The sequence below is a fragment of the Primulina eburnea genome, chromosome 11 (genome assembly GCF_022965805.1).
Source record: "Primulina eburnea isolate SZY01 chromosome 11, ASM2296580v1, whole genome shotgun sequence".
NCBI classification, from domain to species: domain Eukaryota; kingdom Viridiplantae; phylum Streptophyta; class Magnoliopsida; order Lamiales; family Gesneriaceae; genus Primulina; species Primulina eburnea.
The window spans coordinates 3,048,352-3,073,980 of record NC_133111.1 but is presented as its reverse complement, the minus strand read 5'-3'; the positions used below and the strand labels follow the sequence as shown (position 1 = coordinate 3,073,980).

Below are 25,629 nucleotides of genomic sequence, written 5' to 3'. Positions count from 1 at the left end.
TTGAGTTAGTAAAAAATGGTTGGTTTGATTATGTAAGTAATGATTTTTTTTATGTTTTCTTCTATGAATCTCCCTTATAAATGCCCGTTCATTCTCTATTTCCAAATCATACCAAAAACAATTTCTCTCATCTACAATCACAAGTGCAGAAGTAAAATAAATGATTTAGTGTAAGAGTTCGTAAGCATTATTTTATCTTTTGGAATGAATATAATTAATATAAAGAAAGTAAATGTTAAAATTAGAATTTTATATTGAAGAGTATCTTGCATATGGAAAAATTCCGTCACTCAATTAAATTTTCATGGTCGAACATATATTATATATTTTCAGAAACGATTACTAATTATGACGGTAAAAAAGTGTTTGAGAGAGCTTATAAGAAGCCATTAATATATTTTAGCTAAGTGAAAATGCATTTGATATTTGTGGATACCTGTTTTTGTTACAACATGTGCAATTTTCAACCAAAATTTAAAATCAAAACTGTGATTTATTTATTTATTTGTCAAATGATTTTAAATTATAATTTGATATTTGTATATTTCAAAAACTTATACAATATTCCATAATTGTCCTCGAAACAGCCAAGGGCAGTTTAGATTGCTCACAGGTGAGAACAAGATTCCAATTAACGCGAGAAGATGGCGTAAAGCGAGAAATAAAATACACGAAAAGCTAAACAAACAAAGTATTTTCATGACATAATGTATTACATAAAAAAAAAGAGTTATTATCTCTCTGAAAAAAGTCTTGACATCCCCAAAAATAACTCATAACAGAACTTAAACAGATCAATGTAAAATCAGCGAGTAAACAATCTTTCAGACACATTCTTCAGTATCATCTTCATCTTCATCAAGAATGGTGGGACAAGTTGGTAAATTACATGAAGAATTACCTACAAAATTAAAGAGAGAAAGTACATTGAAAAAATAAAACTATAATTTAAAACCGTAAAAAAATATAATTTAAAGAGAAAAAGTACGGTAACAAAATTAAAATAAAAGTACCACCTCACCTCAAGATTACATCAATTTATATCTACACATATGGATGGGTATTATAAGACCATGACCCGTCCCATATACAAACGGATCTGAAAAATTAGATCCGAGACCCATTTCATGGTCCATTTAGTATATCCAAATCCGCCCCAGACAGGACGGGTCCATTGCAGGTCAGGGTCCATTGACATCCTAGTAACAATTAATAAAACCATGCAGGTTGCGTAAATAGCCCAAAGGGCCTGGTTATTAAAATGGCCCAATAAAGAAAGAATGAAGCCCAATCTGTATACTAATATCTCCTTTTTAACACGACTCTGGCGTTTCTCGTGTCTGGTAAAGATGGAGAATGCTCTGAGCTTTGCAAGTTCCCCTCTACCTCCTCGCTCTCCGAGGCCGTTTCACCCTCGTTTCCCAGATAAACTCAGATTATTGGTTCGCTTCTGGCCATATTTTTTTTAATATTAATATTAGTATATGGTTCACCAGTTTTTTTTAAAGAACAAATATATTTTTCATTTGTCACCATATTAACTCTTCAAAATCTGTCTGAACAGATGTTAAACCGCTCAAACTCGGTGCATGGAAATCGTACCATTTTTGCAAGAAACGCTTTTGGCTCGGATGAAAATGGGTCGCTCAATGGTTTTTCGAGCATGCCCAACAACATTTTCATGGAAGAGGTCCAGTTTTCTCTGTTTGTTTATTTTTTGATTTGCTAAGTTTGTGTCAGTTATAGTTTATTGCTCTTCTTTTGTGATTCTTTGGTGGGTTTTTATTCTTATCTCTAGAGAATTAGTGTTTAGTAACTAGGGCGGTTTGGGTAACTGGCTTTGTTTTGACAAGAATTTAGCTTGTTTAAGGTATCATAGCGCTGACTATGTTGGACATAAGAAGAACAGAGCACAGTGGGGCATTTTCCATATTATTGCTATCAGAATCAATTAGGAATCAGTGTGTACCTTGTACATAAGGTTGTTAACCGACTAATAACAAACTAATAACCTACTAACTAATAAATTGAACTAAGCTAATATCCACTATTTAAATAAAACTAATATGCCCCTCAAGATGGACGATATATATCTTGAATAGCCAGCCATCTTGACCATAAAGGTGGACAAAGTGGAGAAAGGGAACGCTCTTGTTAACATGTCAGCAAGTTGCAAATACGATCTGATAGGAAAAAGTTTGATTAGCCCAATGACTATATTTTCTCGAACAAAGTGACAATCAATCTCGATAGTGTTTTGTGCGTTCGTGAAAAATCGGGTTGTTAGTGATGTGAATGACAGCTTGATTATCACATAAAATGGGAACTGGAGAAGATAGAAAGACGTGGAAATCATGTAGCAATTGAACAATCCAAGCCAATTCGCTAGTAGTCCCTGCCATGGTTCGATACTCCACTTCAGCGGATGATCTAGTGGTAGTAGTTTGCTTCTTGGCTTCCCAAGACATGAGAGAGTCACCAAGAAAGACGCAAAATCTAGTGACAGAACGTCTGATATCCGGGCAAGAGGCCTAATCAGCATCTGAGAATTCCTTAAGCTGAATCGTGGAAGCAGAAAAGAGAATGCCTTGCCCAGGCAAAGAATTTAGATACTTGAGTAAATGATGTGCTGTTGCCAAGTGTGTGGTCTGCGGTTGAGCAACCAATTGACTCAGTTTATTTACTGCAGATGTAATGTCTGGTCGCGTTGTGGTAAGATATAATAGGAAACCAATGAGACGTCTATAAATGGATGCATCCTCAATGAGCTCATCTTCAGCACCAAATAGAGTGACTGTTGGATCCATAGGAGCAGTGGTTGGCTTCCCAACAAGAAAACCAGTGTCTTGCAAGAGCTGCAATGTATATTGTTGTTGACATCGGGATATGCTAGCCTGTGATCTCCATTCCTAAGAATTATTTCAAGGGACCTAGATCCTTCAACTTAAACTAACTTTTTAAGGACTTTAGATTATCAATGACAGAATGAGATGGCCCGACAAGGATAATATCATCTACACAGACCAACAAGGCAACAGATGAAGAATTTCCACCTTTGGTAAACAAATTATAATTTGATTTGGACTGCATAAAACCAAAGCTGATAAGGGAGTGAGAGAATTTAGAATACCGCTGCCAAGAAGCTTGTTTTAGTCCGTATAAGGACTTATGAAGCTTACAAACCAAGCAATTTGATTCAAATTTTGAGTCATGTTTATTCGAATACCCCAATGGTAAATCCATATACCAAATCTCTATTGAGAAATGCGTTGTTGATGCCCAATTGGACCGAATGCCATGCATTAATGGCAACAAGAGCCAACATAATTTTGAAAAAGCAAGTGTTGCTATGAGTGAGAAAATTTTAAAGAAATCAACACTCTCTTGTTGGGTGTACCCTTGGTGACTAGGCGAGCTTTTTGTTGATCAATCGATCCATTCGAGGCATATTTGATCTTTAAGACACAACGAAAACCAATGGTATGCTTCCAGGAGGTAATGGTACAACTGACCATGTGCAATTATCTTCCAAAGCAGATAATTCCTCGTTCCTGGCATTCCTCCATTGTGGGTGTTTGACAGCTTCATTGGTAGAACTATGGTTCAAACTGTGTAGAAACATGTAAGGCGAAAGCTTTATGCTTTGGTGACAAAGAGTCACATAATAGGTAGTCACTCAGAGGGTATAAAGCTCGAGCAGTAGGCTGTGGATTCATCCTCTCACGGTCAGAAATGAACATCTGGAGCGTGAAGTTTATAAGACGACGAGTGGCTCAACTATGAGCTGTTCAACACATAACGGTGAAATCTAGGCCCTGATGTCATGTTAGACTTGAGAAGAACATAGCAAAGTGGGGAATTTTCCATATTATTGCTATCAAAATTAGCGAGTAATTAGTCTATACAAAGGTGTATATATATAAGCACACGGTTTTAACTGACTATTAACAAACTAATAACTGACTCAACTAATAAACTGAACTAAGCTAATATCCAATATTTTTTTTTTTGATAAAAAACTATTATATTAGAATAATATGAATGAGTTACAACAAAATGAGGATAAGAAATCCTCAATGAGCTAACTGCTCTACGGACTTAACCTAATAGAAATGAGCTTGACACTAATGATATTGCAATACAAACTTCCAATCTCGAACCAAATCACTTATACATAGATGACTAAATTCTCTCAATCCGGTTGTCCATATTGCCATCCTGAATTTTACTTTATCCCAAACCTGGTCTGTCGTTTCGTGATGATCTTCAAAAATTCTCCTATTCCTCTCGAGCCATAATGACCAAAATACGCAGTGAACAATCATAGCCCAGAAATCATTAAGTGAAGATGGTAATGGACAATCAAAATCATCCTGTAACAGCTCTCTAGCAAAGTTAGGAAATGCCCATTGAATTCCCATTTCCCTCTGAACTTTTATCCAAATGCAGCGAGCAAATGGGCAGTGCAGCAGTAAATGGTCCTGGTTTTCTTCATCTTGCCGACATAAACAGCACCATTGAGGCCGTAGAGTGCAACTCCCCCATCTTTTCTGCACGTTGTCACAAGACGGCAACTTCCCCAGAGCAACGATCCACGAGAAAATCTTGATCTTTTGTGGGACATTAACTTTCCAAATGGTTTTGAAGCAATCGAATGTTTGAAAAGCAGAATCTGGGAAGAAAGAGTTATAGAAAGATTTGACAGAGAACAACCCCGAGGAATCCCCCAATCATACCCTACGATCCCCCAGACCCAACCGCAACGTGACTCCATCTAAGACACCTAACAAACTTGTGAACTCTTGTAACTCTTCATCATTAAAATCTCTCCTAAACCTCACATCCCAAGCTAATATCCAATATTTAAACAAAACTAATAGACTGCATATTGATTTTAGACTCATACAAGTGCAGATGTGAACTTTATGCCATTTTTCTAGAACACTTTCAAGTGTATTTATTCCTAAAAGTTGTATTTTGAGGAAGATGTATCAGTCCATATTGCAGTCGAAATGAAGTTTATCTTAATATTAGTAGGTCATTGGAGCTGAATATGGGGAAGGCTTTGAAACATTTAGACCTGAAGGGCCACTTAAAGTTGACGTGGTAAGCTTTAGACTGAAAAAGAGAGCAATCGTCATTATGATATCATATTTATGACTGATTTCTTGTGTCGGAAAATTTATAATTATTTTTATTGTTTGCTGCCATCCATAGGATTTTTTGAATGATAGAATGCAAGAAGGCTTTCTGCAAAGGATTCGATATGCCATGAAACCTGATGAAGCCTATGGTCTTATATTCTCTTGGGATAATGTCGTGGTAAAGTTTCATGCCTATCACGTGGTCGAAAGTTATTTACTAGCCGTGTCAGTTCTATTCTCTCCTTAGTACCTCTAATGGGCGTGGAGATTTTATCGTGTCCCTGTTCATATGATGAATTAATTGAATATAATTTCTTTTTTTAGCTTTTGCCCAGTAGATAAACAGCCAAGGTACCCATTTGGTTCTATTCTGATATAGAATCTTGATACATTTAATCACGCATTTCACATTTTTAACATGCATTTACCGCCTATATCATTGTTACATGTTTTTTTTTTTTTTTTTTTGATAGGAAACGAAATTTTATTAATTAAAAACAGCATTACAAAATAGTAGCGGTTGAGATATCCGCTACGCAATTGAAATACAAAACAAAACAAGTAAAGGGTTAATTTAAAGCGTTACAAGAGTCCAATCCCTAAGTACATCCGAAATTGACAAATGAGATAATTCTTTAAAATTCCTTGTCGATTGAGCCACCTTGAATTTGAGCACTTCCCATACTTTGTCCACAGAAACGGCGGAGTCATTGAAAATCCTGTTATTCCTTTCTAGCCATAATGACCAGAATGTATAATGAACAACCGTAAACCAGAAACTTGTCTTAGTTGCTCCCTTGAGAAACCCTGGATCAATTATAAACATATCTTTTGCCTTCCTCGGAAAAATCCAAGAGAATCTCAACTCTTCCATCACCTTGATCCACACTTTCCTTGAGAAATCGCAGTGCAGCAGTAAATGATCTTGATCCTCTTCCTGTCTTCGACATAAACAACACCACTGTGGACTTAAAGCACATGTTGGCCATCTTCTTTGGATTGAGTCAGAGGTCTGTAGCTTACCCAAAGCGACAATCCACGAGAAAATCTGAATCTTTTTCGGGACAAGTACTTTCCAAATATTTTTGAATTGTTCGAAGGCAGGGAAAAGATGCAAATGAAGGAAAGACTCGTAGAATGAACGAACTGAAAATAAACCGGAAGACTCTCCCAACCACACTCTCCTATCCTCCAAACCCAACTCTAGACTTTTTGTGTGAAGGATCCCCAATAATGTACTAAACTCCCCCAGTTCTAACTCGTTAAGGTTTCTCCTAAAACGCACATCCCAACGAAAATTACGACCGACTCCCAAATCAACAACCTCAATGAAATTCAGAATTGGTTTATTAGTGACAGTGCTAATCGAAAACAAAGAAGGAAAAAGCTCTTGGAAACAAAGTCCCCCACCCTCCCAAACATCCTCCCAAAACCTAATAAAATTACCCCCTTTCAATACCATCCCACACAGTGGCTGAATTGCCGGGAAAGAACGAGAAATAAATTTCCATGGGCTTCTAAACGTCGCATTCCTTGCCAATCCCAAATCCCATCCATTCTCCTGAAGGCCATAAATGCTCTTGACAACATTCTTCCACAACTGATCATTGGTTTGAAATCCTCTCCACCACCATTTCCCTAGTAGCGCTTTGTTTCTCAATCCGATATTCCCCAAACCAAGCCCACCTCTAACCTTCGGTCTACAGACCAATTCCCAACCCACAACGTGGCAACTCGTATCCCCATCCGGTCCATCCCATAAAAAATCTCGCATCAATTTTTCCATCTTTTTTGCTACTCTTTTTGGCACTCGGAACAGAGACATGTAGTAGGACGGCATCGCACTTAACACCGATTTGATTAGTGTCAATCGGCCACCTCTTGAAAGGAACGATTTCTTCCAGCTTGAAAGCTTTTTAGACATCTTTGTAAGGACGGGTTCCCAAAACTCAAGAGACAAAGGTTGTCCTCCCAAGGGTAATCCAAGATACTTAATCGGCCAACCATCTATGTTGCATCCAATCTCTCGGGCCAAACCAACCACTTCCTCTTCATAACAACAAATCCCCAGCAACACACTTTTTTGAATATTTATCTTCAAACCCGATTGTATCCCAAATGATTTGATGATATCCACCAATTTCCTCACATGACCTACCTTCTGAACCATGAACAACGTATCATCAGCAAATTGAATATGAGAGACTTCCACCTTACCCCTTCCAACCACCAGCCCTCTTACCTCATTCAAAGTCTTAGCCCTATCAACCATCCTACCCAAAGCGTCAATGACCAAGTTGAAAAGAAAAGGAGATAAAGGATCTCCTTGACGGAGTCCTCGTTCTCCTCTAAATTTCCCCCTTGGTTTACCGTTGATAAAAATCGAAAATGATACAGTTGACACACACCCTCGAATCCATCTTCTCCATTTCGTTCTGAAGCCCTTTTTTTCGAGTACTAAATCGAGGAATCGCCAATCAACATTGTCATAGGCTTTTTCCAAATCAACCTTAAGAACCCACCCCTTTTTTTTCCTCCTACGGCATTCTTCAACCACTTCGTTGGCAACCAGGCAGCAATCCAAAATCTGTCTACCTTTAATACAAGCACTTTGATTTTCTGCGATAGTTCAGCTCAAACATCTTTTAATTCTGGAACTCAAAACTTTTGCAATTATCTTGTACAAGCTCGTTGTAAGGCTTATAGGTCTAAAATCGTTGATCCTAACCGCATCCTTTTTCTTTGGAATGAGACAGATGTAATTATGGTTAGTAATGCCATTCACCACTCCTCTCTCATGAAATTCAGCAAATACCTTCAATAAATCTTCCTTAATGATATCCCAATTTTTTTGGAAAAATGCTATTGTGAATCCATCCGGTCCCGGCGCCTTTGAACCCTCGCACTCAAATACCGCTTTTTTAATTTCCTCCTCAGAAAAGGGAACTTCCAGCTCTTGTCTTGCATTCATATCCAAAGGGCACCACTCCAACTCATCTAAACCCCCCCCCCCACCCCTCTGAATTTCTGTAAAGATGCTTATAAAATCTCAAAATATTGTCCTCAATCTCCTTTTCGTCCGTAATCATAGTCCCATCCTCCAACTCCAACTTGTCAATAACTGATCTGTTCCGCCTATTGGTCAACATTGAGTGGAAAAATTTTGAGTTTTGGTCCCCTTCTCTTAACCACCTCACTTTTGCTTTTTGACTATCCAACTGAAACTTTTTGAAATTCAAACTTTCCAACTCGCATTTCGCTTCTCTCCTTTGTGAATTCAAGGTGTCATTCCATTCTCCCTCGGCTTCTATCCCATCCAAAACCTTGATCCTACCTTTTATCTCCTCCGATTTAACTCCCACGTGGCCGAAAACTTCCTTGTTCCAACATAAGATATCGACTTTCAGTTTATTGAGTTTTTTCATGAACTTATACCCTTCCCAACCTTGTTCCTCCCCCTCATTCCACCACTCTTTTACCAACTCTTTGAAATTGTGATGTGACAACCATACATTCTCAAATCTGAAAGGCGTAGGATCCCATTCCTCCCCCTCATTCCACCACTCTTTTCCCCATGTATTTGTAGAAATAAAATAAAGAGAGGGTGCATTCTGATACTAGATTTCTTAGTTCAGTTACAAGCATGTAAAGATTTAGGTAAACAACACAATGCACAGATGGTTAAAACTCCTATTATTTTCTCTTCGTTTAGATTTCGATCACCAGCTCTTTATATAAAATTTCTTATGGTAAACCCAATCAGATCATTTTAAAGTACATCATAATGTTGATAACATGGTTATGACGGGCATCAAGGCGCAAAGTGGTGGCGCAAGGCACAAGGTGAGGCGCTCGCCTTATTGAAGAAAGGCCCAGTTCTTTAGAAAAATTTATTTATCTACTATAGTATTATATGACAAAGATTCTATTATTGAACTCATTAAGTTGTGAAAAGCAAAGATTCATTGATATTTATCTACTTATGTATTAGGGTTTGGGGAAAACTTCCTCTCCCAAGTATCCTGCTGCGCCTGGGTACATACCCACGTGCATGTGCAAGAGGCTCTCCTGGTGGCGCCTCAAGCATTTTAAAATTATGGTTGATACTTGATAATCTTATACCTTTTTCCAAAATATATTACTTTATTTCTACAATTTTAAGCTAGAAAATGATAGCAACGAGGATTCCAAAAAATATTAAGTACAATTCTTAGTTAAAGCAACACTTCTAATCTCTGGTGGGTTAGTTGCTAGATTTAAAATATCACGTTGATTTATTTAAGTTCATTGTAGTATTTCTTGTGTTATAGAAGTCATACAAGTTTGTGTTGATAAGGTTTCCTTGTGGATTCCAAGATAACAATTCAAAGTAGGCCATTCAAAAAGGTAATAATTATAGTAAGGTTTCCTATCTTTCTTTATAAGAGGGAATTAATAAATTCAAAAAAAGACTAACAGAAGTGGCGTAAGACCGAATTCTCGATTCTGTTATTTCTTATGTAAATCTTTCAGTCAACCCACAATGTGGTGGACGGAACCTTTTTTTTTTTTGTGAATGAATCAACAATCATCACCTTTTGTTTGTGAAAACAGCGCCATATATTACACCAGTAATTATAAATTTATAGCCCATTGCATGTAGGGAAATATATTTATGGTTATAACTGCTGATTGCTCCATTGACATCTATACTGCTTAAATTACCCTTTTACGTAAAACATGGAGGATGTTTAAAGCTGAAGGATATTGATTCTGAACCATTGTGGATGGCTGGTGTCATCACTTACTAGCTAATAATCTTTTTTATTGTTCTTCTAAATTCTCACTTTACTTGAAAACTTTTGCATGTGCATTTCAAGGAGCTAGCATTGTCAGCATTTAAATTGATGTCTTAAATGGACACCCTTCCTCCTATCGAATTGCTTTTGCTGGACTTCTATTTTAAGCGTTGCCTTTCAAATTGGCTGTACCTGATAGAATGTAACTGCTTCTCCACCATTTGGCTGTGCCACTTTGGATCACACAAATGAAACCTCAACTTGTAAAAGAAAATAACTAATAATAGAGCATAAAGGTTGTGTTTTCATTAGACAATCATGTTATTCTCGTGAATCTCATTGCTCAATGTGCACCTCATTATTCTGTATCAATTTAACTGGCCTTCTAATCCAAAAATCTGGTATTACAGGCAAATACTAGAGCTTTGAAGTTGGATGCCTGGGAAAAACTTGCTTCTGAGGAAGGTAAGTTTAACATGTTCTGACAAAAATAGTGATACCCTTATGTTGAGTATTGGTAAGACAATAGTTGAAACCAACTAAGGTACTTATGGATCTGCACTTGCAAAAATTGAGCTAGTATATTCAATCTAAATTTTTTCTTTATTCTGGAATTCATAAACAAATAACTGAGAAGTTTCCTCAATATTTTGGCATCCCAAGGTTTCGATTCAAGGCGCATGCATAAAAAATGTTCTTTGTTCTAGAGCAGACAAAATATTTGTGTTATCGTTATAGAGATTTTTATTTTTTTGCCTCAATATTTTATCTTATTCAATTGCATAGATTGACCACTTCTGTCAGTACTCTGTAGCGAAGCTATGAAGCAGAGACTTGTGATACACTTGAGATTCCTTGAAATTGTGTTGATGTATGGGGGGTTATTGTGCAGGAAAGGAAATCCCTAGAGATGACAGTGTGCAAAGAGTTTTGCATTATGCAGGTGCTGATCATGTTCTGCGCAAGGTTTGGGAATCTCCATTGGTTTTCACAGACTTCCATCCACTTCTTCTCCTAGTTCATGAACCTAAACACCTAATATCCTATCCTTGTTTGCTTAGTGAACCGGATATTTTAGAAGTTATTTTCAGTCTGTATATGTATATCTAAGACTTTTTTATGGATAAAATAGTAATTGTAAGTTTCCACTTTTTGGGATATATCATCAACATCAAGCTTAACCTGTATAAGCTTCACACATTTTTACCTTTTTGCTTTGTCACTTATATATAGATGTCTTTGACGGAATCTTAGGTTTTGCTTTGGGGAGTGGCTGAGCCTGATTTGGATAGACTGAAGTTGAGACTCTCGGAGTTGTACTATCACAATCTTGTCGAAGTAAGATTGTTCAGTAAAATGTCATGTGAATGTTGTCGCCTAAGTTGCAGTAACTTATATTCTAATGTTTTCTGTAGCTTTCAGAACCAATGGAAGGGCTAAAAGAGTGGTTAGATGCTATAGCTACATCTCGCATTCCGTGTGCTGTTGTATCAAGTCTTGATCGCAAAAACATGGTTGAGGCTCTAGAGCGAATGGGATTGAAGAAGTTTTTTCAGGTTGCTCTGTTTCTCTTCTCTCACGCCTACGAACATTAGGGTGCTTTTTTTTTTAACGCTGAGAGCATTCTGTTCATTACCATCTTATGGTATCTAATAGAAATATAGAATACTATTAATATTTGAATAAACTTCAAAATCTTAGTTTGTTTTGCTTTACTTTCTGTGATAGTGTAATTATGGTTTTATTTCTGGTGTATCTTGCTTTGGATTGTCACAGAAAGGAGCCCAATTACTTATTTGGAACCCTATCTTAATTCAAAAGCTTCAATGAATTTTGGACTACACACCATGCATGTATAGTTACTTTTTTTCACTTCCATGGAGGGAATTTATCTCACATGTGGACGTGACAATTTCTGCCTCCACAAAGTCATCACTCACATTGCCTGCCTCTTTTGATATAACTTCCCCTCTGACCAAACTATATCCTCTAGTTCTTCATGTAGTATTATGCCTCGTGGGATTGTGCATTGTAATGCATGTTTTGCCTGCTCCTTATGCTTCCAAGATCAAGGTACAGAAAAAGAAGACCACGCGGCCTTTCTTGAATGAGAACCCTTTTATGCACCAACTTATTTCCTTGAGTTTTAGGATTTACTTATCTTTAGCTCTTAGCATTTGTCATTTAGTATTTACCATATTGTTTGATACAAGGAGTATCCCCAACATACATGTTCAGGGTCCAATCTATCCCCAAAGGCTCTGTCAACGTGTCTTATGATCCATGTGTGAATTTTCCCCTTTGCTTTTTATTGATGGACTTCCATCTCATTTATGTGAAATGATTATGATTTACATCTACCAATGTTTGCTCCCGGAATTTAATCCCTTTTGTTGCATGTTCAAATGGTGATTAGTCTCTTTGGTAAAATGTCACTGGAAATATTCTTGTAATTTGTAAAATAAATGCCTGGTAAAAATCGATTGATGGACAGAAAATTGAAATGTCTTCTATTATCTCGTAGGTGTCAGCAATTTAATAGGAGTGCTTGTGATTTGAAATGTAGTGAAAAGGTGTAAACTAACTGAATCTTTATTTGGAGAAAGCTAAATTATCTCTTCTGGAGTTGCAGGCCATTGTGTCCGAGGAAGATGGTATGGAGTCCATTGCACATAGGTTCCTTTCTGCTGCTGTGAAGGTATGTTTGGCACCTACTGTTTGACACCAGTGGAAAAAGTAACAGAAAGTTTTCCATTCTTGATATGCAAATGCCTTTACCTAGGAAATATAATGGTGAGGTGTATCACAAGATGATTGTGCTTCTTGGCATTGATTCTAGTTCGATTTACCTTGGATCTTGCGTACTCTTCTCCTTTTCCGCATTATTATATTAAACATCCTGGAAATCATGAAATTATGTTTGAAACTTGTTATGCAGCTTGACAGAAAACCCTCCAAGTGTGTTGTGTTTGAAGACGATCCCAGAGGAGTAACTGCAGCTCACAATTGTACGATGATGGCTGTAGCTTTGATTGGTGCTCATCCAGCGTATGTGTTATGTAAATTAGTTTCAATTTGACTTAATGCTTGCTCGGAGATTCCGACAAATGAGTTCCGTGAATCTTGTTTTGCCACCTTCTCTTTTCTTGGTTAGATCAAGATTCCACATTCTGAAAAATATCGCAGGTATGATCTCGGGCAGGCGGATTTGACGGTTGCGAGCTTCCACGAGCTTTCTGTGATTAATCTACGGAGATTGTTTGCTCACATAGGGTCGACTTTCATGGACTTGCAAAAACAGGTGATCGAAAAAGCTCCTTCAAAGAGAAAGCTTCATATTGATACCATCTTCTGAACTTCCGACTTTTTTTTTTTACTCTGTACATGTGTAATTAAGGCCTCATTTTCTCCCTTTTTTCTTTCCTTAAATTCTCACATTTGATTTAATAGAAATTTAAGCAATGTTGAATCTTTTGTGGAAGCTACAATTGAATTTGAATTTGATGAAACTACACAATCAACTATAATCGACGGATTCTTAGTGTATCTTGGCCCAAAAAACAAACCAACCAACAGGATAAGAAGTTAAATAAAGGGTTGGCTTGCAAAATAAATTAAATATGAAATTTCGCGCAAGACGTCTTTAATATTGGCAAAAATCAGTTTGCAGATGGCGTTGTCTCGATATAACTCAACTTTAATAAATTTCTAAATAAATGTTTAGTACCACAAAACCTATAACGTTATAATATATACGGTGATACTCTTAGGGAAGCTCGGGTATGGGTATCAGATGATCTCGGGTCATGAATCAAGTAATGAAAAGTTTTGAGCCAATCTGACAGATAAACGAGTAAATATATGCTCAAGACATCATCTCTCCGAGCTATTAGCAGTAGGGCATATATCTCGAGCTACCAGAATCCCGGGCTTCCAAACAAGTTTCCGGATAATGTCTTTCTACTCGAGTTACCTCGATAATAGCATAGCACTCAAGTGTGCAAATATGAGATATCTTGTTTTGATAATCATTACCGTCAGAATCACATGGATTTGGCGTGCTAGAAAATTTGTCAGAAAACAGGACATGAGCAACCATATTGCCATAATTAGTGAGTGGACATTGAAAACAATGTCAGCATTGACTTTCTTGCTATAAATATCAGGTTTGCTCAAATTTGATTAATCCATTCACATATCTATCTTGCCCACACCATTTCTACATCTCTTTTCCGTTTTTTCCTCACCCATTTGCCGACTTTAGCATCGGAGTGACCTCGTCGGACATCCTTCCGACGCTCATTCACGTGGTTATCTTCGTGTTTACAGGCCATTACTGATTTTTCTAGGAAGAAGAAGGAGATATCTGGTTTGGAAACATCTCACTAAGCTCTCATTCTCCATCCTTTTCATAATCCGACCATGTGAAAATGCCCACGCATCTCGCACTCATTTTTACAAGGTCACACACACAGACACACACACACACATATATATATATATATATATATATATATATATATATATATATATATATATATTTCATCCTGAAAAGAGTCTCGTGAAGAAGTTCTCTGAGTTGGATTTGTCCAAGCAAGAAACGTGCACATACTTCCCAAATTTGTCAACTTGTCTCGTTTCACCTCTTGTGTCTTTCTTGCACACTTTGCATGTCTTGTCCACCCATCCCTCTCCCACATATTGCCCTTCCACTGTTATTAATCAAAAACTTCCCATCATTTTAGTAACCTTAAGTTCAATGTCAGAAATACCAGGAGATGCAGGAATATCAGACATTCATTTCTCAAAAATAGTAAACTAATGTGACAACTAACCCTCTGCATATGATTTGAAGAAATCCTTGTATGTACCACCAATCTTCCTCCTCAGAGCTCCATACTACAACAAACCAAAATCACTTTAAGTAATAACAATTACCGAAATATATGTTTAAAAAACAAAATTAATGGCTAGTAAATAATAACAAATCTTTAATCAAGAAACAAGTAATCTTAGAAACCTGTTCCTTTGACATCTTGTCCCCTGATTTAGTGGCATTTCTAGCTTCATCCAGCAACTGAGCATCCCTTTCTGATCTCACCTGCGAGAAATCTAAAGCTTTTGTTACACTTTCGAATATGTTTTGTTTCCTCTTCCCTGCTGCAGGTTCTTCCTTGTCATCGATATTCCCATTTTTGGCGCAACTTGTGGAAACTGCTGCAAGTCTTGATTCTCTGCCATAACCGTGCTGAAAATAGCTCTATGTGGTGTTTCCGGGAGAAAGAAGAAGACCATTTTGTGAAGGCGAAAGGGAAAGAGCTTTCAGTCCCATTTTCCCTTTTAATTTCCTTCCTTGGAATGTCGTGAAATTTTCAGTGATTCTTCAAGGAAAAATGTGTTGAGTTGGGTTTTATATTGGTGGGTTGGAGCTGTTGTTTCTGGTCTGGTCACCACATACGATCGCCTAATGGTTAAGATGAGTAAACGTGGCCCCTTGGCTGGCTACTAATTAATATTTCTGAGGTAAACTTAAAAATATTTAAGTAACAAATATCTTACTTCATCATCACCCCTTCAAATATATATCATGACATTTTACTATTTTTATTTCATTTTTTAAAAAAATATAGAAGAATGAAAAAAAGTAACCAGGAGAATATTTTCTTAATCATTGGCTTGATATATCTAGGATACGACTAATCATTGTGTTAGTATAAGATTCATAATTTTTTCACCAAAAAAACTTGCAAGATTTTGTCCCCTTACACCTCGATCCATGTCTTTCACCAGCATGCCAATTACCATCAAAATTTTTACTTATATTTGAGCTAAAAATGTTTCTTGAAATAAATGAAAGCACAATGAGGCGGCCTCCCAAATGTACAGATAATATTGCGCTTCATAGATAAATCTGGTTTCATAGAAGATTATTTCAGACCATAATAAAGGAAGACGATCATAAACACGGAGAGTTTCCAAGCAAACAAAAAGTGTTGGTTGTGTGACGATACAAATTTTATTTCCTCTCATTACTGATACAAAAGTGTAGCAATCCAAACACTTTCCTAATCATGATCACTGGAACTCTTTATCGTAAACTTCACTAGCATATTTCCAGTTCATGACTTTCCATATGTTCTTTAGGTAGTCCGGTCTCACGTTTTTGTACTGCATACATATCAAGCAAGAAAGCATATCAGTCGTGTTAGAACTTGCTACATGAGGAGATGACTGAAGCCAGGAACTAGTAGAACAGATGATACCAGAATTAGAACTCATTCTCAACATGGACATTGAAGACTCACTACTTTACATTTTAGCCAAGAAATAAACGTAACAATTAAACGCGCTTGTTTCCTTTTGAAAAAAACTCAAGAATAAACATTTCATCATGTCTATCTTACAGGAAAAAATATTTAGTGCCTCATTTCTATCACCTTTTGTCGGCTTTTGATTTGTATCAGCAACAAGCTTAAAAAGGTAACATAATTCTTTATTATTAAAGCTACTAAAGAAAAATGTAAATGTTGGAAGAAGTAGTACCTGCAAATAGTATGCATGCTCCCATACATCAATCCCAAGCAGGGGAATTAAACTTGGTCCTCTAGTAACCAATGCGTCCTGCAATAGAAATTGGATCACACAAGTGCTAGGATATCAAGTCGCATACGGCTCATAATATGGAGTCATCTATACACAACTAATCTGATTACAGCACGTTCAAAACCTCAAATCATTATCAGCCTTTGCACCAGAGGTCAGGTGTATTCTAATAGGAAGACAAATTTGAGAAGGTTCCAATAGAAAAACAAATTATCCTTCTCAAGTTTTGGATAGCTAACATATCGCCAAAACCATAATATAATATGCTTGCTTTATTGAATACAAAACCGGGGATACAATCAATGTAAAAGCAGTACAATATATTGATGAAATGATCCGACATTATAGCATAGCACATATAAAACTAAAATGTGAAGACAATGCAAAGGATCCACACCTACCTGATTTGAAGTGGTTTCAATCACGAGCCTCTTCAATTCTTTGTCCGCAGCAAGCCACTGCAAATATATCAATGAGGTAAATCAAGTAAATGAAAGCGAACAGGAGATTAATGTACATAGGAGAAAAACGTCTATCCCACAGAACAACATGGTCATATAAATACACAAAACACTCACCACCCATCCAGAACCCTGCAATGCAGCACCTTCTGCGTTCATCTTTTGAATTAGAGCTTCCAACGAGCCAAAGTTACTGTCAATAGCCGAACCTAAAGAACCTTTAGGAGGTTCACCACCACCTTCCTGCAAGGAGATTTCAGCGTTTAGATAAAATCTTACCCAATTTCGAAATATAGTACAATAATAAATTAAAAATCAACTCAAGGCGCAGACTTACTCGACCAGGTGCTAGGTTCTTCCAGAAGATTGAGTGATTAACGTGACCTATTAAAAAAATAATGGAGTGGTAAAGAACAATCTGATATTGAGATTAAAAAAAAATTACTTGCTTAGTTTGGGGAGCAGTAAATTGTTAAATGCCACCAGCATTAGGATTTCAATGGCGATGTTTTCAACATACCTCACATTTATGTTACGCAGAAAACTTAAGATGGATTATATTTAGTTTCCTCTAAATTACCCAGGCCTCCAATTCAATTCCACGAAAACAAAGACCACAATCATCACAAAAAAAAAAAAACGAAAATTACAAAAAATGAATTTCAACATAAAATTAGTACCTCCGCCATTGAATTTAATGGCACTCTGCAACTTAACTACGGTCGAGGCGTCTCCCTTGGAAACGGCAGCATCGAGCTGCTCGAGGGCTTTATTGTAATTCGTTATATAAGTCTGGTGGTGCTTCTGGTGATGGAGCTGCATGATCTCGCCGCTGATGGCGGGCTCCAGCGCACCATAATCGTAGGACAAATCGGGAAGCGAAAACGTCTGCAGACCGCGAAACCCGAGAGGTGCGTTCCCTAGGGTATATCTGGTTAGGGATCGAAGCGCCATTGCTGAACAGGTGTTCGAAAGAAGTTGTGAACCGGAAATTTAATGAAATTGATTCCTTTGAGATGCAGCAGATTTATAGGCTGGTTGGATTTTTCTGCATCAGACCGTTCCTACGGCAAAATTGAGACCAGAGAGGCGGCGGTTTAGCCGATTGGACTTTCTAGAAGTAGAATTCAATGTAGTATGGTGTACGTGTTCTTTCTTTTGGGTTAATTTTTTTTTTTTTTTTTTTTTTTATCTAATATGCTAACTATCAGTTAACTAACTAACTATTAACTTAATACCACATTCTGTTCTTTCCAAAATAAAGTTAAGTCCCCCCCTCCATTGTTCACTCCAGGAACCACAAAAAACCTTCAAAATCCATGCTCATAAATTGGGCCTGAGTTTGGACACCAAGTCCAAAAGATCTTGACTTGTTCACCCACGACAATTCCAGCTTAAAGTACTCATAATTACAGGTGGGCCTAAAAAACAGAGCCCACCTAAAGAATGTTAACTGGAATTAAAGGTGAGAGTCTTGAAGGCCCAGATAGGAAGAGCCCACATCAGTAGCCTGGTCAATTCGAAGACGCTTTGGGTCTGTCACGATAATATATTCTTCATCCGTTTCAGCTAGTTTAATTTTCATTCTACGTTTCAGGGGTTGACGAACATCCGTAGAAACTCGAGCACGCCAATAAGATCGCCAGAAACCACAGAAGTTGTTCGGGTCAGATTCGATAAAACTTCCGCCGATGTTCCTCGCAACTTGTTCCGACATCAAACCACTGGGAACGTCGTGGACTTGCCCCCGCCAAAATGGAACACGGAAGAGAGGAACTTGTCGAGGGTTCATGCCAAAACCAAGACGAGCCATAACTAAGAGGTGTTGATCAAAGGTCCACGGACCATCTCTGAGAATTCTATCAGCATCCTTTCCACGAAAGAGTTGAAAGAGATATAGGTTGGCTCCAAGGTTAATGATACAAACTCCTTTAACCGGTTGCCAAACAGAAGCCAAAAGTATTCTTCATAGCCAAGAAATTTATGGGTCTGTTAGTTAAGAAACGATCCACAATACACCATTTAAGTTCATGTGTTTCTCCTGCTTCACGCACTTGTTCTAAATCGATCACCCCTCCTTCCTCCTCTAAGGTAAGCTTCTGACACAAGTCTACCACTCACTCCTCGGATTGGATCATCATCAGATGCCATGAGAAAATGAGATTATAATTGTTTATTATTTCATGTTAGATAATGAGATTTGGTTAGAATAATGGGACAGTGAGAAGTTTTTGAGTGAATAATTTATATTTTTGTATTTTAATTACTCAATATCTTGACAAAATAGTAACAGTAAATTTGAATATATACTTATGAAAGTTATCAAATATTTTTTTAAAGAAATTTTCATATCATAATATCTAAATATAGTAAAGATTTAAATTCATTTTTCGTATCTTTTACTATTTACTCATCATTTAAATGTTTTATAAATTAGTATCAAAATAAAATTAATGACAATTTCGATCTTTATTAATTATTATATATTAGCGGGTCGTGCCAGTCAAATGATACGCGTGTTATTTATATATTTTTTTTAAAAGAAATGTCTTTTTAAATTTTAAAAATTAAATTTCAAATTTTTAAAATGTAAAATATAAGCAGAGCTATTAAAATGGGTCAATGATCACAACTTGCGATGGATTGGACAAGAACTTGCTAGTTTTTAGTTATCTAACGCGGACTTGAGAAGAGTTGGCTTGCAATCCGTCACAATCCATCATTTCATGAGAACGTAGTAGACTGACCCATCATTTGGGTAAGCCAAGAAATTATCATTTCAATCTATCTATTTTAGAATAAGTCAATCTGACTACGCACAAGAGAAAACAAATTAAACAGAGAAATAGATCATTACAACGACGCTGGAGGACCGTCGACGGACCACCGTGTGAGGTCGCCTTTCTGGACTTTGAGTACACTCCGACGCTGACAGAGTAATTTAAAATCATGCAAACTATACCGTGAGAAAATAATAGCACAGTGTTCTTTTATTTTGTAATATAATATAGATAAAATAAAAGTAATATTTATTACTTGTTATGTGAATTGGTCCTATTATCCTAATGATTATTGGGCCCCTTTACTAAAAAGCCCATTGAAGATATGGGTGCAATTATTTTGAAATGGCGAACATGGATCAGTAGTCAACCCCATCCATAAAAATAAATAAAAAATAATGATGATCAGTCCCATCTCAGTTTGGCTGATTCAGGACATTAATACAAACTTACTCTATATTACATGAGAAATTTGTCGATGGCTTCAACCAATTTTCAATACTTTTTTTTCTTAAAAACGAAAACATTAAAAAAAAAAAAAAGAAAAAGGTCCCTAAGGCCTAAACCTTAATCTTATACAAGCATTAGGCCTAAGCGGGTGCTGTCCAGCCACCACAGCTCTCCAATACGCGAGCAAAACCATTTTGATCATCATCTATATATATAGATAAATTGTATCGCAAAATGCGATTAGAACTGGCCGCCTTCGTATGTTTTCCCGAATCCCCAGTTGGCGGGTGCAGCATCGTTGCTAATGATTGTCCGGCCATCGCTAGTGGTGACTTGAAACGAGAGGCTCTGGCCGTTGAGGTGCGAGTTGCTTTGCCAGTTTTGGCCCCAATTTCTCGACATCGGTTGCCATCCTGTCCTGGACCCCTTGATAGAAACGCTTCGGACGTCACCGGCACCGGCCACGTTCGTAACCAACACTAGATTGAAGAAAGAGTGGCCATTTATTGTGAACCTTATTCCTCCCTTCTTCACACATGGCACCCTGTCAAAACAATATTTAAACTATTACATTTGAAAAAACCGTTTTCTTGATTAATCGATATTATGCCTGTCAGCACTTTTTTCACCTTCGGTAAGAAACAGGGACAATTCCAGCTCGGTAGACGCCAATTTGCAAGTAAGCAGGCTCAGCGAGATCAAAATGTTGGCGCGGAGGATTGCACCATCCGCCGTTGTCGTTGGGCAGGGCAGGGTTAGGCGGGCAGAAATTGGTGGCCGTGACCGTGATGGTTCCCGGGACGCACGACTTACGGTCGCCAGCGCATGTCAGCTGGTAGCACGACCCGCAGCTTAAGCCACTGTTAAATAAAGCAGTGCTCAAAGCTGCAGTGTCTGTGCCATATCCTTGGCTGTATAAATTGCCATATCCACAAGCACCCCCTACATCCACAAGTCACAACAACAACAAAAAATGCTTGTCAAATGTCTACTTTCTTCAAGAAAAGAACAAGTCCGCCCAAAAAGTGTATTTTACATGAATTAATTAATTTATCGAACTTACCCATTGTACCGGATGCATCACCTCCACCGTAGAAAGTCGCGTGAGCATCTTCCCACCCTCCATAAATATCACCATAAGTTCCACAGATGAACAATCCCAAGAATGCTAAAGAAACCATTAGAATTGCCATTGAGCTAGTAAATATCAATCGAGATATATGAAAGATGATAGAAAAAGGTTTCAATTTTATCGAGTGGCGAAAGCTTGGTACACATTTACTTGGAACACGAGGGCTCTATTTATATAGAGAAACTTTCAAGAACATGCAAATTTTAGGAGACAACGACTCGTGTAGTTCATATTTACGAATCGGAGAGAGATGTTGGGCAGGCAATTAATGTGGCAAGGTGGAAATTGACAAGTTAGCGGCACTAGTTCAAGTCACATAAGATGCTGCACATGCAATTGTTCCAAACCGAAACTAACATTCGCTAGTATCGTAGACCCTACATGCACATGCATTTCTAAATTATTTTCTTGTTTTTACAATTTCTTCATTATCAATCTGAAATTATGTGATCATATTCAAACATGTACACGAGGAGTATTTTATGTTTGGTTGTGGAATTGTCCGCAAATGCATGCATGTTAACACAAATTTGTGGGTGTCATGTGAGACCGTCTCACGGATCCTAATCTGTGAGACAGGTCAACTATACTCATATCACAATAAAAAATAATACTCTAAACATAAAAAATCATACTTTTTCATTGAATGACCCAAATAAAATATCAGTCTCACAAATACAACCCGTGAGACCGTCTCACATAGTTTTTGCAATTTCAAGCTATAATTGAAGATATTTGGATGATTCGACAAGTTGACAAGGAAAAAAGTGGGGAGATAAAAAAAGTTTTGGACACTGAAAATATAAATGATTTCGAATTTACATTATTATAAACGAGAGTACCCGTGTATATAACAACTGTTGAATCGTGAAACAAACTCTTTTTTTAAGTACTAAAATTGAATATAGAAGATTTCTTACATTGTAATTAATGTATGTTGCGAACTTCGAAAAATCGAATTAAATCAGGAAGAATTTGGAGAAACATTGCTAGGATAGCTTAGGCATATAACATCGACCGAAGTTGGAAGATTTGGTAGAAATAGTTAAAAGAAATCTGGTTGAAGTCCCTACCATGTTAGGGAGCACATGCGAAGGTCCGAACAAAATGCTAACTTGTACCCCTTGCATCATTTTCATGACTTTAATGCACGAATAAATCTATATATCTATAATAAATAAATAAAATATTACAAAAAAAATTTATATTAAAAACAACTAATTTATCACTTTTAACTAGTGTATGGATATTAATTAATGTTACAATATCAAAATCAACGGGAATCAACTGAACAAAAAAGTATACAACTAAATGTTGATGATAAATTTGAGATGTCTCTCATAAGAGACTTATTCTAAGACCAAAGGGTTGTCCAATAGTTCGGATTGGTACGAAGACGAAGGGTAGTTATATTTTATGAAATGGACCCTCTCCCCCTGACGCAATCCAATCCCAATTATCAACAGTGTTTAATGAAATGGTCACAATTTTTAGCCACATACCATCAATTTTTCTATTTAATTGTGTTTGGGTCTCAAATGTTTGCCATGTGCCACTTTATTGTCATTTGGATTTTCGGCTCTTTTGATTTGACAATTTCTTTTAAGCAAAATAGAAAAAAAAAAGAAAAAAAAAGGTTGATTTGATTTTTGGTCCAACTTATATTTTATTATTAAATACCTTATGGTTGGTATTTTTTCTTATGGTTGGTTGGTTGGTGTTAACGGTTAGGATGTGACTTGATATTCATCACTGAGTAAGTTTTTTGTGAAACGATCTCACGAATATTTTTATGTGAGACTGATTAAACTTATCGATATTCATAATAAAAGTAATACTCTTAGCATAAAAGGTAATATTTTTTCAAATATGACCCAAATAAGATATTTGTATCACAAAATACGAAATATGAGACTGTCTCACACAAATTTTTGTATTTATCATATCTAACACATCTCTTGCTTTAAAAAAAAAATCCTAAATCTAGGGGTTGAGAGGCTCGACCTCATACCGTGTTGGGCTTTTAAATGTTGGACATTTGAGGCTTTATAAGACACTATTTGGGCTCCGAGGGATAAAATTTGGGGCCTGATTGACAGGTCTATTAAGCCTATATTGTTGGACATAGGGCTTGGATAGGTTGGCTTGTACACTGTTTGTTCGAGTTTTGTGGTGATACTATGTACATATTTTATAATTAAAAATGTTAACAGGACGGGTTTAGTTCCCATCCGAGATAAACTGAACTAAACAAAATGAAAAATAAAATTGTCGTTCGTAAAAGAGTTTGATGTCGGTGTGTGTGATGGTTGCTCATTTACATTTTTAATGTATTTTTTATTTCAAAAATATATTGATTGTTCACATTTATATTAAAGTAGGTTTATTGAGAGACGATCGTACGAATATTTATCTGTGAGACGGGTCAACCCTATCGATATTCACAATAAAAAGTAATATTTTTTTATGTATAATATAAATAAAATATCTGTCTCACAAAATACGACTCGTCTCTCACGAAACGAAACTGATTGAAATGTTTAGTTGGTCAAACGCGTTGTCAAGCGGAAGAAATGGCATATAGGCACGTGGTTTTCTCATGTCCATGCATGAGCGCCCCTCGCAAACACGCGCTTCGCTCACTTCCTCGCATGCCCATATTCCCATCTCTGGTACGCTTCAATTATACCCAATTATTTGTTCCTACTCTACCCACTCGAGAGAGAACCCACAACCACTTGGATTCTTCTACGAAATCTCGTTCTATATTCTGGTATAAATATAATAAATTCGGGCCTTTTATTTTAGTTTGTTGCGCACACACGATCTTGTTTCTTTCTCGTTCATTGGCATCCACCCTCCCTTAAACGCTCTGAATCCTCGTTCATTCGCCGTTTTCTTTGAAGATTTCTGTTCGATAATTTCAAGGAATTATTTTGAGAGTGTCTCTGCGTGTGTGATCGATTGCTTTCGTATTATACCCAATTGCCGTCTTTACTTCAGATGATGGCGGCGGCGAATGGGATTCAACCCAGAGGAAACATGGCTAATTCCTCTTTTCATCGAGCAAATAAATCGAATCGGGTCTACTCTACGAACCCATGTTTGCGCACCTTTAATCAGACCAAGATAACCGCAAAAAAGCCTTTATCTGTATCATTCGATTTATCAAATAATCCCGCCATTGTCTCCTCTCCCACGGATGATGTCTTAAAGGGTGCTTATGAATCACGGAGTAAAGATTCAGTCTCTTCAGAAAAGATCGATCCTTGGATCCAAGAATCGGTGGCAGACATTGTAAAGAACTTAAAGAAAGCCCCTTTGTTAGTCCAAATACACGCAGAAAACAATGAAGTTGGCGAGAAGAGAAGATTGGAATTCAAGATAGAAAAGGCCATCTTCGAGAACTGGGATTTCTTGAAAAGCGAATGGGAGAATGAGGGATCAAAAACCCCGGATGCTGTTGTCTTTGTCGAAGAATTGGAGCATGATCAAGAAAACTCGAATCAAGAATTGGTAGAGGGTGTGAATAGGGTGTGGGGCATGGTTGTACAGGGGAAAGGGATGGATTGTGTGCCTAGATGTTATCTGTTGAAGACTAACAGGATATGTGGCGGGCTGGGGCTGGGATTTTGCACTCATTTTTGCTTGATGAGGGTGATGGATTTCAGGGAAAGTGCTTTGGAGCAATTCAAAGATTGTTGGTTGCTACAATGAATTGGAGATTGGCTTCTTCAAATCCCACCTGATTATGATGATTGGTTTCGATTTATAATGTTGTTTCTTATGTTGCAAAAAGGGTGTCTTGTACCATTCTTGCCCGGATTCGATAATACTCGAGTTACATAATTTGTAAATTATGCATTAACTAGTTACATTTAAGTGGTGGATAATTCTTCTTCTCATCATATGGGTTAAAAAGGAAAAAACTTGTGTGACACGGTCAGTACTTTTTATTGTGAGTATCGGTAGAGTTGATCATAAAGATTCGTGAGATCATCTCATAAGAGACCTACTACAGTTAAAAATTTCATGATCAACCCGATCCTATGCTCGTGTACATGCGATTGCACTAAAAGTTCTTGTAGCAACTCTTATGTATTTATCGTTTCTCTACGAAAATAGAAAACACAAGTTGTTAAAAAATGCATAGTAACTTTTTATAATCAATTCAAATATTACCTACAATCCGATGCAGGTATCACAAAAAAGATTATATCTTTTCATGATAAAAAATTTGTATTGTTCAATTATTGTTGCATTTTCTTCAAAGATGTTCGA

At 37.0% G+C, this 25,629-nt stretch overlaps 5 protein-coding genes across 5 annotated transcripts; 2 read left to right on the top strand and 3 right to left on the bottom strand.

The window, feature by feature from the left end:
- Positions 1 to 1,305: 1,305 nt before the first annotated feature.
- Positions 1,306 to 13,392, top strand: LOC140804159 (5-amino-6-(5-phospho-D-ribitylamino)uracil phosphatase, chloroplastic). The gene is made up of 11 exons (XM_073159993.1): positions 1,306 to 1,442; positions 1,565 to 1,690; positions 5,038 to 5,106; positions 5,218 to 5,322; positions 10,333 to 10,387; positions 10,815 to 10,888; positions 11,177 to 11,260; positions 11,338 to 11,478; positions 12,555 to 12,620; positions 12,861 to 12,970; positions 13,109 to 13,392. Exons 1-11 carry the CDS (start codon positions 1,350 to 1,352, stop codon positions 13,275 to 13,277), a joined length of 1,092 nt encoding a protein of 363 aa, XP_073016094.1. The 5' UTR covers positions 1,306 to 1,349; the 3' UTR covers positions 13,278 to 13,392.
- A 1,022-nt stretch (positions 13,393 to 14,414) lies between these two features.
- Positions 14,415 to 15,727, bottom strand: LOC140804507 (uncharacterized). The gene is made up of 4 exons (XM_073160546.1): positions 15,689 to 15,727; positions 14,943 to 15,182; positions 14,758 to 14,821; positions 14,415 to 14,634 (listed from the first exon to the last, which is right to left on the bottom strand). Exons 1-4 carry the CDS (start codon positions 15,725 to 15,727, stop codon positions 14,465 to 14,467), a joined length of 513 nt encoding a protein of 170 aa, XP_073016647.1. The 3' UTR covers positions 14,415 to 14,464.
- Positions 15,728 to 15,803: 76 nt separating this feature from the next.
- LOC140804162 (superoxide dismutase [Mn], mitochondrial-like) lies at positions 15,804 to 18,145 on the bottom strand. Its single transcript, XM_073159996.1, has 6 exons — positions 17,667 to 18,145; positions 17,324 to 17,370; positions 17,104 to 17,229; positions 16,927 to 16,983; positions 16,466 to 16,543; positions 15,804 to 16,090 (listed from the first exon to the last, which is right to left on the bottom strand). Exons 1-6 carry the CDS (start codon positions 17,938 to 17,940, stop codon positions 15,998 to 16,000), a joined length of 675 nt encoding a protein of 224 aa, XP_073016097.1. The 5' UTR covers positions 17,941 to 18,145; the 3' UTR covers positions 15,804 to 15,997.
- A 1,978-nt stretch (positions 18,146 to 20,123) lies between these two features.
- LOC140804160 (expansin-A4-like) lies at positions 20,124 to 21,497 on the bottom strand. The gene is made up of 3 exons (XM_073159994.1): positions 21,280 to 21,497; positions 20,846 to 21,158; positions 20,124 to 20,760 (listed from the first exon to the last, which is right to left on the bottom strand). Exons 1-3 carry the CDS (start codon positions 21,407 to 21,409, stop codon positions 20,457 to 20,459), a joined length of 747 nt encoding a protein of 248 aa, XP_073016095.1. The 5' UTR covers positions 21,410 to 21,497; the 3' UTR covers positions 20,124 to 20,456.
- Positions 21,498 to 24,070: 2,573 nt separating this feature from the next.
- LOC140804161 (uncharacterized) lies at positions 24,071 to 25,251 on the top strand. Its single transcript, XM_073159995.1, has one exon. The coding sequence runs from the start codon at positions 24,352 to 24,354 to the stop codon at positions 25,063 to 25,065; it is 714 nt and encodes a 237-aa protein (XP_073016096.1). The 5' UTR covers positions 24,071 to 24,351; the 3' UTR covers positions 25,066 to 25,251.
- Positions 25,252 to 25,629: the final 378 nt, after the last annotated feature.